The 16,828-nt window shown below is 36.7% G+C and overlaps 1 protein-coding gene across 1 annotated transcript in view; it reads right to left on the reverse strand.

Moving 5' to 3' along the window:
• LOC150076957 (cell adhesion molecule Dscam2-like) overlaps nt 1-5,482 on the reverse strand; it is a 129,607-nt gene extending 124,125 nt beyond the window's left edge. Inside the window, exon 1 of the mRNA XM_090386065.1 lies at nt 4,993-5,482. Coding sequence (XP_090242191.1) covers nt 4,993-5,065 — 73 coding nt within the window. The 5' untranslated portion in view covers nt 5,066-5,482. The remainder of the gene's footprint in view (nt 1-4,992) is intronic.
• Nucleotides 5,483-16,828: the final 11,346 nt, after the last annotated feature.

Consider the following 16,828-nt stretch of genomic DNA (forward strand, 5'->3'; position numbering starts at 1 on the left):
CTTTTCCTTAATACCACACTGCTCCAATCTAGTTACACATTTAAGCATTTACACATGAGTCAAAATCTTTTGTACTTTGGTGGCATGCATCACTTGAACTCTACCTTCTTGTTCAAATCTATCTTTCCTTCCAGCAATCCTTTCTAGATAATAGTAAATGTCCACTAAAAATTAATCACTTTCACAGAAAGTGTATACAGCCCTTCTCTTTTCAGTACACAATAAGATGACAAGGAGAGCCTATTACCACTAAGTGCTCAATCTCCTCTTTGTATTACTTTGCTACTCCAGTTTTTAGGCCTATCATAACAGGGGAGGTCCCCATGCAATAGCAACTTGCTCATAAACACTAAGTGCCAGACAGGTTTTAAAGTAATCCCATAGGCATAACATTGTTCAGAAGATACCTAATGTCGTACCCGTGTAGAGCCACCTTCTAATAATAGCATTAAGAGTAAGCTGCTTTCCATTTGATGAATTTTTATTTTTACAAAAGGTCACCATAATGGGATACAGCTTGGAATCACTTTGATTACTGCCATCTGCAGCAAACAAAGATGGCCCATTTTTCAGAGACATCACTACCTTTCTTTCCTTATAACCATGTAATTTTACTAACAATGCCTCTTGTCTTTATTCTTCCGCAACCATATTTTTATTTATTTTTGCTATTTCAACTATCAGAAAACATTTCTGGACAGGAAAGCATACTTGCATGATCTATGACAAAAGATGTGAATAAACATTTGGCATGCAAGATATCATCATCATGAAATGCCACATTTTTTCTATGCATTTCACGCTGTCCTTACGCTTATTTGCTTGCAAATCATATTTCCTGTTACCTTTTCCAGATTTTACAAGACAATGAAAATCTTGCCCATGTATGTCTTCTGATTTTACATCTAATCTCTTTGGCATCTTATTGAAAGACATTGTTAATTAACCTTGCGCCACACAAGTACGATTAGATGGTCACACTACAGAGAACATAGCTATTATCCCACATTTATATTTTGTAATGTACATCAGTACCACCTGATGGCCAATTGGGCTGCATATCACTTCTAGTAACAACCTGTCGGTTGTTACTAGAAATTATATCAGTCGTTACCAGAAATTCTGTTGCTAGTAGTATTGTTGCTAGTATTATATAGTTGCTAGTATTTCTGGTAATTCCATTATTTTTTTGTGAAAATAAAAAGACAGAGAAACTCTTTGTAGCCAACTATTTTACAATAATTAGACAGAGTGTGAATCAAATAGAGTAAAAAAGGCAGCTTTTCAGTCAAAAATCTAGAGTGTTGGCAGTTATGCTCATATCCAGCATTTGCTTTTCTCAAAAAGCAAAAATAGAAAATAGAATTAGGAGAACCTGTGATCTAGCTCACTTTTTTTTTTTGTTTTGCATGAAAACTGACACCGGCCTGCTTCTCAATGAAAATTCTGCACTATCAATACAATTTTCAAAATGTTATCATATTAATACTATTTTTAATGATTCCAGTTACTGTGGTAAGTTCAGAGCATACAATTTCAAAACTTAAATAATTAAGACTTATTTCAGAAGTGTTATTGAACAAGAAAGCTAAACGGAATGACTTTAATCTCAGCCAAGAATAATATAGTGTGTCTTTAGGAATTATATAAATCGTATCATTAATAGTTTGTGGAAGAGAAAGTATACTGAAATGGAGCATATAATTCAAAAGCAAGTGATAAGTATCACATTTTTCAATACAGTGAAAGCTTGTTTTAATAAAATTGCATATTCAGCTTCTGGGATAGCAGGATTAGAGGGAGGGATCTACAAGTCTCCCCTACCACCAATGTAATCATGTACAGTAATGGTAACATTAGCTGTTATCCAGGGGCAGACTATCTGGGCCAGTCTACCCAGGGACCACCAGAGCCAACAGAAAACTTAGGGCACCAACTAATAGTCACAACGTAAGTGATTCAGATGGAGTCAGAGTTGTTGGGAATCATCAGGGTCAAAACCTGCCAGGTTTTTTTTTTTTGTTTTTATTTGGTTTTTAGAAGCATTAGCAACTAAGATCATATTGCTCCGGGATATGCGATGGTCATTCCCTGACCTTTCCGCATCCTCTGTATTTGGTGGTGACGGGCTCGAACCCCGGTATAATCAAGAAGCGCGTGCTACGCACTGCTGCTCCTTCCCACCTGGCTACGGAGGTGCCACCTGCCAGTTCAACCTTGTACATGTTCACAGGTGTAACTATCAATCTAACTTTCCAATATGACATGCTGAAATTATAATATAGTACTTGCCATTTGAGTAATACTATAAGCAATGAATGTTTTAATAAAAATTGCATATACAGCTTGTTAGCAGGATATGAAATTATCATTAAAGCATATTCTTGTTAAATTTATGCCTAGCAGAGACTAATAATGCTCAGTCAGGAGATGTTACTCAATAGTAGAATTATGCCCAAATATTTTACCTGATGCACACATTATATTCTTAACAATTAAACCCTCCCAAAAATAAATTACCCTACAAATTATTTTTTTTTTCTCTGCAAAATAACATTTCCATTACTCTTTTTTTCACTCTATGGGAAAGCAAATATATACTTTCATGGACTTAAAATCAATGTGATCATCATATTTTATTTGCATTCAAATACGTGCGAGTAGAAAAGCACACATTAGATAAGATAAAACAGAACACAGTGGGAAAAAAAACACCTTGCATAAACATACAAGCAAACATTGGGGTGGGAGGGGAATTGGAAGTATTTGTGTCACTTAAGATGATTAATTCATTTAAGTAGAAGTTCTTGCCATGATAAATAATGGTCTTCATTTGTGATCTGACAGTCTGCTTTGGAGTGATATGAACAGCCTTTACAGGGTTAAGGTTAAAATGATAGTACAAACTTGATGACACCAGATTTGAATTTTGTGGGTTTTAAAGTTGTATCTTCAGAAATATATATAAAGCAAGATCATTCCAAAGAACAGAAGCCAAGGGAATGAACAAGGTGAACAAAATGTTATTTAAATGAGTTTAGAGTTAAACCGTGAATGGATGATACTAGTTGTTACTTTTATTCTCAATTATTTAGAAGAAGCCGTTGGTTGACATAAACAATGATTTTTTTTTTTATCAGATGAGTGGCATATAAAAAATGTCATCGTGTAGGCCATTCATGCATTATAACATTTTCATAAAAATGTTATAATGATGTAATATATGAATATTGATTATCACAAATGTTCTTACTTTAATTTGTTAAAGTTTGAACAGCCAGATTTGGGAAACATATTGTGCAAAACAAATATGCACAGAGATGCTTTCACAAAAAGCTATTTTTATTTAGCTTGTAACAGTATGTGCTCACAAATATAAAATGACAAAGTATAAAGTTGTGACACAGCCATTTTTATTTTGAAATAAAAATGATAATTATCAACTACAATAATGACAGAATCAGTGAAATGACACAATCATATTAATTCCACACAGAGACAATTTTTACATTAGGTGAACATATTTTATAAAGAAATGCAAGAACTTTTATTTGTAGTAAATTAAAGTTTTTTTTTTTCTATATATTTCATAGTAGTCATCAATTTCAGGTCCATTATTTCATAAATGTTAATTAGAAAGCTTCTTTTGAAGTTTATGTTTAATACATATTTCAATTCTAGTGATACCAAGATTATTGTCTTCAATTAGTCCAGGTGATTATTCTATTAGTGTTTGGAGATTCGATTACTCTATTAATCATTTTTATGGGAAAATATAAATCATCAATTGCTATTGGCTTTCAGGGTGATTTGCTATGAAGCATTTCTGCTTTTGGGATGATAAATCAATGACTACTCACTAGTACCCAAATGAATGTAGTCAGTGTTTTGGGTGTTTAATATAAGAAAATAAGTGTTATTTTCAATATAAGAGAAGAAAGTTTTTAGGTTGCTGAAGAAGGCTAGTTCTTTAAGAATGCATGCTGCTTTGTTGACCTTGTTCTGAATATAGGTTAAAGCTCCAGAGTGTCATTGAAAACGATACATCACACAGAGGTTCAAGTATCATTTTCAATGTCAATTATATTTGCTCTTGTTCATTATTACCATTAAAATATTGTAAGGGTAATGGCGAATTTGAGTGAAAATAGTAAAAGTAATAAAAAGTAAATGGTTCTGATTGTAATATAAAATATAACCATAAAAAACAGTGTGAAATGTGTTATTTTATATCCTTGAAATTGCTGGATTTAGGCAAAAGCCAAATAAGTCATTGCTTTGGAACTTTGATATATGAAGGTCATTGCTGTTCACTTTTGTGAGGATAAAAATCTACAATTACATATTATGGTGTGACTTTACATGCTTTGTATTAAGACCTCAATGCGTAAATCGGGTCCTGGTTAGGCCATGAACATAAAAACTCTGCCCTGATCGCTATTGAGCAGACTCTATGGTAATAACTGGAGGGTCATAAAGCCATTTTAGAGGAAGCCAGTCAAAAGAATCCTGTGTTTACACAGGATTCTTTAAGATTATCTAAAACACCGCACCAGTAATCACAATTTCTTGATACTAATAGCATTTCATTAATTTCTTTTTATATTCTTTAATCGTAATTAACTGGAAGAGGGTCAGCTTTTGTCAAACATCTTTGGTGATATAGCCAATGGTTTATCAATCTCAATAAACTAACGAATTCTTTGTAAAAATCAAACTACTGTAATGGAAAACGTGCACCATTCCTGGTGTACTTTATATTGTTCAACTTCCTGTATGCGTTCATTCACGAACACGTTTTTGTTTATTTATAAGTCACGTGAATCATCTACTACGTGGATAAAAACCACAGTACAAACATAACCTGGAGTATAAAATTACCGGTATCATTACACAATTCATATACAATAAAATAAGATGGCCATAATTTATTAAATCACCATAAATAACCTAAAATTTTCTTAAATCATGTAACCATAAATAAAATCATACCTTGTGATTGGGACCACGAATGTTGTATCAACAGTAACAGAGCAAGCAAAGGCCCGAAGTACACATTAAGCATGATTTCCGATTAGTAATTACGATTAGTAACTACATAATACTGCAAACCGCCTTCTAATGATGCCACTCCTCCAATGATATCACATTAGTATATCTGATATGAGTAAGCCAAATACATCACCTACATACAGAGGTAAAGATCATCGTTGTAATTATCTGGATTTAACATAAACCAGAAAGATCAATTTCGCACTGATATTGAGCTTCACATGAATCTCGATAACACATCACGAAGGACGAACTTTTTTTACTTCGAATGCTGGGAAATATTTCGTATCGAACGCACTGCAGAAGAAATCCTTACAGAAGTAGGGTGTCTCATGATTTCTACTATATTACAAAAGACGTAGACTACACCCGAATTTCCGCTCGTGTAAAAAAACAGCTGTCACCTAACAATACACGCGCGAAAGGAAGGCATGCTTGCACCATATGCTTTTTCATTAAGCGCATGCGTAATTCAAAATGAAATAAAAAAAAAAGGGGGGAATCTTGCACACATTGCAACAGGTTTACAACTACTATACCCTCTAACGGGAAATTTTATAACTTACCGTTCTAATATTTCAAGTTTCATCAAATTACGCCTCGTAAATTAACTGTAAAATTTGCTTAACTTTTGTTTCACTTGAATCATATTTCTTTAATGAAAGGTAGTGGATATATGATGCTTTGAGGCTTGCCGTATTTACACGTGTGCTTTTGGATCATTTGGGTAAAGCGCTGTGGATATTTAAGGTCCCTGTGACCAGGGTCGGGGGAACAAGGTAAGCTTGGTAAACAGGCCATAGGGGCGCCAACGTGTGGGGGATGCCTAAATTCAAAACTTTTATTATAATAATATTAAATAAAAGTATCTCAAGGGCGCTAAATACATTTTGCTTAGGGGGAAACAATAAAATTTTCTGCATTTAAAATTTAAGTAATAAAAACCCCAGGAGCTCACATCTGGTGAGTATGGGCATGGCACACCCAGGGTCCTGAGTTGGATATCATCATTCTTCTCTTTCTTGGTTAATTTTTTTGTCGGCTGGTGCAGCATAAGCTTCCTTGCAACATATGGGTAATAATAATAATAATAATAATAATAATAATAATAAATGACAATCTGGACCGACTCGAGGAACAAGTAAACAGGGTACTGGCTCTGGGCATCAGAGTTTATGGCAACGCCAAAAGCTGAGAGAGAAACATAAAAATAAATAAAATACAATGAAATAAAACAAAATCAATGCAAAGGGGTGATCATTTAATTCGCAGACTGGTGCAAAATTTTATGCTTACTACGCAAACGTTTCATAACTGTTGCTAGAGGCGCTCTCTCTGATCGCTACTGAGCAGACTGGGTCGCATGCCAGTACTTGTCAAGCTAGTGTTGCGTGAAGAGAGTTTTTTTTTGCCGCGTGTCACTGAAGATCGTTGAAGCAAGTACCATGCCGGACATACAGATTGAACAGCGATATGTGATTCGTTATTGTGTCAGACGGGGTGTAAATGCATCGGAAACAGTTAAATAGATGAATGAAGCGTATGGTATTGAGCGTCTTGGTAGGAGGCCATATTTAAATGGCACAAACGATTCAGTGAAGTCCATGAGTCTGTTGCAGATTATCCAAGACCTGGTCAGTCTTCCTCCTCAACAAATTGTAAGCAAACCGCAAAAGTCCAGGAAATCTTGGATGAACATAGGCGAATTACACTTCGTGAATTAGTTGTTAGAAGGTTCATTTCATACAGCAGTGCTCGCAATATTGTGAAAGATCACCTGAAAATGTCGGGAACCTGTGCCCACTGGATTCCATATAATATGACTCCAGAATGAAAACAGCAAAGAATAGATTTGTGCAAACAAATGCTTCATCGTTTTGAAACACAGGGCCAAAACACTTTTTAAATAGAATAGTGGCTTATGATGAAACTTGAATTTTTCATTGTGCTCCAGAGACAAAACAACATTGAGTGAGTAAAAGCATTCCGATTCACCAAAACATAACAAATTTCGAGCTTCACGTTCGGCTGACAAACAAATGGTTCTTATGTTTTTTGACACAAAAGGTATTCTTGTTACACATTTTGTGCCTCGTGGAACAACTATGAATAAGGAAGCATACTCTGAGGTTTTCAGAGTCAAACATCGCCCCCGCCATTCATGAGAAACGTCAAGAACTTTCCATTGTGAAGTGATTTCTTCAACAAGACAATGCCAGGCCGCAAAGAGCTAATATTGCAGAGCTGGTGATCACTGCCATAGCTGCTGAGGTTCTGCAACATCCTCCTTATTGCTGGGCTTAGCCCCGTGCGATTTCTTTCTGCTTCCATATCTGAAGAAAGCTCTGAAGGCAAGCGTTTCGCGTACGACAACGATGCTCGTAAAGCCACAAGGGAAGCACTTCGCTGTCTTTCGAAAAATGGCTCCCAAGAAGCATATAATGCATGCGTGGGTACAACGGTGACGAAAGTGTGTAAAGTTCAAGGGAGAGTATTTCGAGACGGAGAAATGCACAGAAGATTCGGATGATGACAATTAGGATAAGATCTTGCACCAGTCCGAGAATTAAATGATCACCTCGTATATCCCTATTAATAAACAAGAAACAAGGGAGCAGTTTAAAAAAGGAATTCTATATAGAAAATCATTGAAAAAAAAAAAAAAAAACTATTGAAACAAATTTATCTGCCTAATTGTTTGGTACAACGTTTTGAGCCAAAACAAATACTACAAATTAAACTCCCTAACAAGCTGCCTCCTTATAGAATTAATTTTCATAATGATCAGAACAGATGATAAAGTAAAAAGGTTTTTTTTTTTATGCAAACCCCAAACACGAGAGGTATTAGAATCTATAGTACTTAGTACCGCGCTTGGCTTGGAGGTTGAGAAGATGAAAGAAGATATTTGTTGACATTGGACTTGAACTTCTGTAGACTGTAATTTTCAGGAAATATGTATGAAGGAAGGTTGTTCCAGAAAATGGCAGTTGAATGAATAAACGAGGAAGATGAAAAGTTGGTTCTGTGAGTTTGAAATTGGACAGTAAATAGGTGTTGGCTGGTGGCTGCACGTGTTCGGACTGTTTTGAAAGAGAGCGGGAATTATCGAAGCCAATTCAGAACAGTGACCATGGAAGTATCTGTAGAAGAGGCATGCAGCAGAAACAGTACGTCTATGAGACAGCGAGTGGAGAGACTCTGTTAGAGATGAACCATTAATTAACCTAACTGCTCTCTTCTGAATGGAATCAAGAAGCCTGAGAGAGGTTTTGGGGGCACCACCCCAGATGTGGGAACAATATTCCATGGTAGGGCGGATTTGCGATTTATACAGCCTTTTAGATAATGCAAAATAGTTAACAACTGAACCGAACCTGAATTTGAGCAAAAAGAAAGTTTGATAATGAACACGAAGACGATGTTTGAAGAAGAGAAATAGAAAAAGCCTCATAAAATTCCTAATGTCTTTGACGGGATTCGAACTCAGGTCTTTTTCACTCGGTGTGGGGGAGTATGGTGATTATTTCAACTGCATACATAAAAAATGTCATATTTGAGTTACCTTATCTACCAGTGTGAATTATATCGGTAAAGTGCGTGTGTTTTCTGGTCGGTTTGCCCGTTTCGCTGAACGAAAAAACAGAGTTTCTGGAGGAGGGGAAAACCTTTTGCTGTCCTCACCTTAGACTGACTAACTCAGGGAAAAAAAACAAACAAACAAACAGGAAGATCCCTAAAAGTTCCTCGCGTCACTGACGAGATTAGCACCCGGGCCTTTTCCACCCGGTGTAGGAATAACAGTGATTGTAAACTCTGTGCCACTGCGAAGGCAGCACCTATCACTAGGCCTCGCCTGAAGTTTAATGTTGTTTTCCTGTCTCGTAGTAAAACTATAATAATTCCATCAAGGCAGTGAAATTCTACTACCTCGCGAGTAGCACGTGGATCTAATCACCTACTTCCACACATATGGTGGAAGAGGCTTGGATTTGAATCCCGTCAATGACGCAAGGAATTTTCATGTTTTTTTAGTTAGTCAGTCCCAGGTGAGGGTTGCATGATTTATCTCATGCAATTTACACATAATTTACAGACACAATATATAGAGGCCTCATAGCAGGGCCGTGAAAAGGTACTTGGGGCCCGGTTGCAAAAGGGGGTGAAGGGGCCTAGTTTATTTTATGTTGAGACTTTGATGACTCCCTTTGACTTTGATGGCTCCCTCTATTGGGACCCCTAAGTTGGGCCCCTGGTGCAGAGCATCCAATGCGTTCCCCATTTGCAAAGACCTGCTTCATAGTCTTATTTGCTTTGCGCTTAACACATACTCACACTGTAATTCTATCACGTGCTGTTTCATTTGTCAACAGTAATACGTATTTGAATCAGAACACCGCATTGTTGGTTTATTTTTGCACTAAAGCAACCAAGTGTGTGAGACATCAATGTTTTTTCTGTATATTGCATATACCGTAATGTGTTTTGTATTTGATTTTCTTGTTTTTTGGATGAAAAATTGAGCTTTGGGGAAAGGGGGAAGAAAATCATGCACCCTATTTAAGCTGACTACTCTACTCTGCCACAATGTAAAAATAAAAGTGCATGGAAATTCCTCCAGTCTTAATGGAATTTAAATGTAGGCCTCTTCTGTAAAGTAAGGACAGTGATCATTACAACTGCATTGTGGAGGATAAAGCACCAAATTAATGTTCTGACATCGCGAATATATCACAACCTTAAATTTGTACGACAGTGCATACAATCATACCATACCGCAAATATTTGGATAACTATCAAAGTAGTGAAGAGTGTGAACTAGATGTATACAAAGCAGGTACAGGTTTTATGGTGTGTAGGAAATAGCCAAGGTATCACAATCAAATAGAACATGTAGTGACAAAGCGTTTTATGGTGTTACAAAGATGCTTAATCATCGGATACTTAGCAAATTGTCGACTGGAATAGTCACCCTTGTGAATCTTTCTGCAAAGTCAGAAGGGTTCAAAGCTGATTTAGTGAAAAATTAAAAATGAGACGATGAGAGAGATGTGGATGTGTACAAAAATGATCAGCCAAGTAAAAAATCTGCCAAAAGACAATCGCCGATTTCTGAATAAAGTGGTGGAATAGATCCGAGACCTGCCTGGAAAACGTTATGCTGGAGCTACAGGTGTGCCATAATTCCCCAACGTTCACAGGCCATAGGGAGCTGAAGAAAAATAAATGCAGCGCTTGGGTTTTCATAATGGAATTTCTGTTCAAAACTTCCATATCACACTAACGTACGTCAGAAATTGTGACAGCAGCTCCACAGTGGTGCTTCACCCATTGTTCTTGGACCATGGATTATTAAAAACGTACCTACGAAGCAATGAGTCACATTACAGCGTCTTCAGATTAGAGGAATGAGCGTGAAATATGACCGGGAAACGTCACAATTGCAGTCTGTGTTCTCACAATAAAGGGTGAAGAATTGGGGGGGGGGGATCTTGGCATGACATATCTTCTTGAGGTTCTTGGACCATGAATTATTAAAAACAGTACCTACGAAGCAATGAGTCACATTACAGCGTCTTCAGATTAGAGGAATGAGCGTGAAATATGACCGGGAAACGTCACAATTGCAGTCTGTGTTCTCACAATAAAGGGTGAAGAATTGGGGGGGGGGGATCTTGGCATGACATATCTTCTTGAGGTTCTGACTGAGATCGTTGGTTGTAATACTAAAAACGATCAATGCAGAATTGCACAGTGACATTTTCGACAATTCCATGGTGCCCGCTTTTGCAACCCCCATAGAAATGGGCCCATCCATGTTCGAACACGATAATGCTCCATCCCATACACTAAAAACCTGGTTTGAGGAAAACCAAGTTCAACAACTCACTTGGCTAACTGAGAGTCTCTACCCGAATCATTTAGGCAGTCGTCAATTTATTCGACTTCCTTTAGGATAAACTGGCGCCTGCACTGAATTAGGATGCAAATTTCTGCTGAACTCTAAAAGATACTTGTCGAAAGCGTCCCAAGAGAGATCGACGCTGTCACTACCACCAGTCTGCGCGGTTAGCACAGTGGTCACCGCCCTCCCTCCGGCTGGAAAAGGCCTGGGTTCGAATCCCATCGATGTCGTGAGGAACTTTGGACTTTTTTCACTTCGTGGTTGAACTAGTCGGTCTCAGGCGTAGATAGCAAGGTTTTCCCCCCAGAAACTGGGGTTTTTTCGTCCAACAAAACAGGCAAATCAATTTGTACATGAAAATTTGCGTTTTTTCAAACGTGATTACGTCTGGTAGAGTATTGAATCATCTTACAATTTTCTTTATATTGGAAATCGATCCTTAGCTAGCAAAGAGGTTGGCTCTCGCTGGTAGTACAGTGAATATTGTCACCGTCTTCCCCACACATTTAGGAAAAGGCCTGAATTCGAATCCCGTCAATGACGCAAGGAAAATTGATGGGCCTTTTTTCACAACGTGGTTGAATTAGTCGATCTTGGGAGAATTTTGCATGGTTATTGCCACAAAACTCTGGTTATTCGTATAGCCTCATAGTCAAGGCTATTAGGATATGACGTCTCATAGCCTTGCTTTGGTACTTAACACACAGCAAAGAGCTATGATTTCAGTTATTCTCTTTCACAAGGAAACGCACTGAGTTCGATTCTTGTTCGGACAGGAATTCTTAAAGAGTTTTTGCCCCATAACCAAGTTTATCAGATTCAGATAGAAAAAATAAACTCAAACTAAGGAGTTTTACCGCAAAAAACTGAAAACAGGTTTTGGAATATATGCTATTTAAATAAATAATAAATAAAATTTCTGATTATACTCCGGGACTGCCAAGATCAAAAGAGTTCGCAAAATAGAGAGAATACAAGAACAGCACCATATTAAATAACCAGGCGGGTTTGATGTAATGTGTGTTAAGCGACAAAGCTAAGGCTGTGAAGCGCCAGTACATTGTCTTTAAATTGAAAGTATTCTTGTGGTCGATTTGCCCGTTTACTGGACAACAAACCGAAGTTTCCAGGCGAACAAATCATGCTACCCTCGCCTGAGACCAAATAAATTATCAACGTTGTGAATAATGGGCCACAAAGCAAGCGAGCTTGAACCACGGTAACTCAAGCGGATGTACTTACGCACCCTCTCTCTTGAGCACTCGGCTACACAGTTTGGTTGGGGTGCTGAACTAGTGTGAAAAAGGCCATCATTGAATTCATAAATTACATGTGTTCTATAGTTATATTGATCTTGCAGGAAGGAAATTTCACTCTCTACGATAAACGTGTAGTCCTCATCTGTGAGCGACTAACCCATAGTATGAATAAAAATCCATAAAACGTCTTGATTGGACGTATTTCTTAACTTCGAGAAGCGAAATAAATCGGACAGTCCTTTTATACAGAATGTACGATATTATGTTGTTCTATTTCTTGTGCCCAGGCAACAAAAGCTATGGGGGGATCGAGAATTGTCTATAAAATGCGCATACTGTATTTTATGGTTGGTTTGCCTGTTTGCTGAATTGAAAATCCTTTTCCTAGAGAGGGGTGGGGGGGGGAAACATACAATCAACCGATACCGGAGACTAACTTTTTCGTGGTTTATAAAAAGCCCATGAAAGTTCATTCTATCTAGACGGGAACTCGGAATACTAAGCTTTTTCAAGCTCTGTGAAAGGAAGGTGATTGCTACCTCCGTGGCAGAGTGGTTATAATTCTGGGACCTCTGCAATCCTAAAATGCCGCAGCAACAACGCCACTCTACCTAGCTTGATGAAATTTAATCAAAAAACAAAAAGTAATTACAGTATTTATTGTTTTTTATTTTAAAATAAAATGGCTACCATTCATTTCAATACAACGCTATTAATTGGGCGCACGCAGATGTAGATAATGGGAAATAAACCTCCTTACACTTTAGTCACAAAATGCATTCCAGTTCTAAAGATGAGATGAATTACAATAGTGAATTGATATACTAGTGGTAACTGATAGGGCAACCATTTGCCTGAGTATTGTGGTAGTGCGACCTTCGATTTGTGAGATGAGTCTTCTAGTACAAGTTACAATATAAATGTGGTGTCCATGAATGAAATCCTATTTTGTTCATTAGAAAGTCCCGGGTATACATATGCAGGAAAAACTAACCCCAAGCAGAGTACTTAAGTATTGTGTATTGTGCTAACGTGTCCAGACAAAGGACAAATAGTTCCTCTTTAGAACAATAGAAACTGTTTCTCCTCCCTGCCGTTTCCCCGAGGGAAAAGAGAAGACAAGCATGATGCTAAGCTCGTAAACACCCACAAATGACCTTAAATGATAAAAGATTAAGGCGATAGAACCAGTCGACTTCCTGCCTTAGGAGTTCGTGAGTGTCAAGTACTCAAAAAGAGAAACGCGGGGTATAACGCTGCGTCTTCTCGAAGAAAGACTGAATATTTAATTTAAGAAAAACAAACCAGTCAGAGAATAACTAAAAATATTTCGAATTAGTTGTTCCAATTAACTTTTAATAAAGCGGCGTTCTCTGATTTTTATTCGGAAATATTTTTCTTTTGCCTTTCTTTAATTCTATTTGCTTTAATAACATTTCAGCAGCAGTAGTGAAAGAGGGGGAGAAAAAATAAAATATCATTGCGTTCTAAGCTAAGAAAAAGTATTTCATACTTTTGGGTTAGGAGATGTATGCCCATGTTTAAAACTTGGAAAAGCGAATGAACTGTTGAGGTGGAATATTTTCGAAATTACCATTTCTCCCCTCTTTGGGTCATTAACAAACAATCGGGAATGGGGTATAATCCCCCCACACCTCATCCCCTTCTTAAAAAAAAAAAAAAATGAAAGCTAATGTGGAACAACATTTTTTATAAAAAAAATCATCATTATTTCCCTTTTAGATTTGTCACCCACTTTTCGAGGGTAGTGGATATGTCCCACTTTCTTTAAAAATCGGAAATATGAATGAATCGTTAATGATTTCATTTATAAAAAAAATATCCTTTTCTGAAATTCCTTTTCAAATCAGTCATTCGAGGAGAATGGATATATTTACTATTCTCTATTTCATTAAATACTCAGCATGCCTTTTCTTTCAGCTTTCGAGTGTTTGGATTTTCATAAATAAAGGGGAAAAAAAAGATTTTTTTTTTTTTCCGAAAATATTTTTTCCTAGATTCGCATTTTTATAAATGCTGTGTTTCAGTTTCGAGTTTATAGATTTTGTGAATGAAAAATAAACGTGAATATTTTTCTCAGTATATTTTTTTCGCAGATATCATCCCCCCCTCCCCCCGATATTTCTTCTTAGTTTCCCTGTTAGCTAACCTTGCTTGCACGTATCTAGTACCTCTTCTTGTGGAAGAAGGGAATTTAAGTTTTATATTGCATTACTGATTCAGCTTCTTTTTTCTGGGATTCACTCAGGAGCTGTTCACAAATTGCGAAAAAAATGTATTTATCCCTTTGAACCTCTAGTGACACCCAGCAGGGGACGTCACAGGTAGAGGCTAAAGAGGCCATGACCCTCGATGATCAAAATAATGTGTATTTTTTTTACTGCTGCCTTATGATTAAAGCTTAACGATTCTTCGGAACATTATTTTAGCCCTTTCCTTTAGAAAATCCTTTGACAGCCCCTGTAACAAATTGTAACAGTAGCTTTGACCAAAGGCGCAGTAATATCCCCATTAAATATCACAACCAACATCGTGTAAATATTATAAGGAACAATATTAAATTACATTTAATATTAAAAAGTTTCATATGACTTCAATTTTTAAACACTTTGCAGCAATAAAAATTAGCTAAAATTACTGCACAAATAGTCTCTATAGATCGGAAGTGTAGGAGCCAGTGGTGTAACCAAATTCTTGAAAAACTCATTTAACCTCAGTGACTTTGGGCAGTTAACAAGAATGAGAGGTGGAGTGGTGAATATTTCTTTTTCTGAGTCACCCAATAGTTTCGCTTTTCCTTACGTCATTTGAACTCCATGTTAAATTATTGTACCGGTTTTTACACGCACACACCATGGTCATTCGTAATGCTTTTGTGTCTGCTCTAAAAACAGCTGCCTTTACATTGCATAGTCAAACTACAATAAAATAAAAGTAAAACGAACGATATGGAGGCAAGATATGAACACCCAGTGCCATTTACCAGGAAGAACAGGTCTATTTGCAATTCCCAATTCGTAACATGTACAACTACTAATTTCAATACATCCACGAAAATTACATTGCGCACGCGCAGAACTTCATTCACATTGCGTGCCCGATACCAGTACAAAGGAAAGTTTGTGTGTGCAGCTGAAAAATTTAAAACGCTATCTTCAAACGGTGTTAGTCAAGTGCAACAAGATAGAAATAACACAATTTGCACAGTAGACCATCTGTGCAATTTTTGTTATCAGCAGTTCTCAGTGTTTGCCATGGTCATGATGTATTATGTTCACTGTTCATGATGTATTATCTCGCTCATACATATAAAAGATTTTAGTGGTGAAGTTTAGGTTTGTTTTCATAAATTACTAGCTAATTACTTAAATATAACAGTCATAAAATAGAACACCTTTTTTGCTTGTTTTTATTCATAAAAGAACTCGTTGAAATAGCAGTTATAATTTGTGGTTTGGTTCTAAAAGAGTTAATGTCAATTTTTATACATACTGTGTTTATGGTAGTTGAAACTATTATTTTGTTATCTATCTTGTGCTAAAAAGGCCAATGTCTAGCACTTTCAGTAACGGAAAACAGCTTGACATTGACGTTGTAGTATAAAGAAATACAGTATACAACAAAAGAATAGTTCAATCATACAGTAAATACAATAGGAATAAAAACTAGCACTGTCCCTTTTGTATTCAATCCAGAATTACGCCATAGGATTCTTCAAGAATCCTATGGCGTAATTCTGTTAACCGAAAGGTTGTTGGTTCGAGTCATGATACAGCTAGTAATATCATTTCCATAAGCAATGATACAATTAGTTTCCCGGTGGCTCAACTGAGTGTCCCTTTGCCTGATGAAGAACCGATATAGCATATAAGTAAATAATAAAAAAAAGCAAGTCTCCAGAAATCCAGTAAGGTGACTTTGAACATAAGTAAAAAGAACAGCCGTTTACAAATCGCAGCCATCTGATTTCAGATCGACTAACACTGTACCTACCAACACCTTTCCTTTTGTCCATGAAAATCTTCCAAAAGAAATTTCATGACTTCAGAAGACGTTTGCAACCAGCTACTCATAAGAAGATCCCATTATTACACAAGTCAAATCAAGTAGAAACATGCATAGGATTTGCTTCACTTGTTCACTTAAATAACATGATTTTGAATTACTATGAAATACAGTACACTGTGAAATACAGACAGTCTGAAAACGAGAGCAAGGACAAATTAGTTCATTTACTTAGGATTTTTAACATTACTTTTCCACCCAATAAGATTGAAACATCTGAATACTTTTTATCCCCCCCCTTTTTTTTCCCAATTTATATAACTTGCTAAATGTCCACATAAAGGGAATATTAGTATATGACAGGTTCCCTTATATTTTGTCGCGACACAGACAATGATAGACACTGGCGTTCAAGGCAATGTGTGTTCTGTCATAATTTTGTCATCCTGAGACTGAGAGTATTAGCCTTTCATTATTAGGCGCGTTAGCATACATGCATAATAGGGTTATTGTCTTCACCATGTCCGTCCGTCAGAATGTCACAACTTGACTCCCAGGGGGCAGATTTTCGTGAAGTTTATATTTG

This window comes from Mastigoproctus giganteus, chromosome 12 (genome assembly GCF_048544385.1).
Source record: "Mastigoproctus giganteus isolate SK-2022 chromosome 12, ASM4854438v1, whole genome shotgun sequence".
NCBI lineage: Eukaryota > Metazoa > Arthropoda > Arachnida > Uropygi > Thelyphonidae > Mastigoproctus > Mastigoproctus giganteus.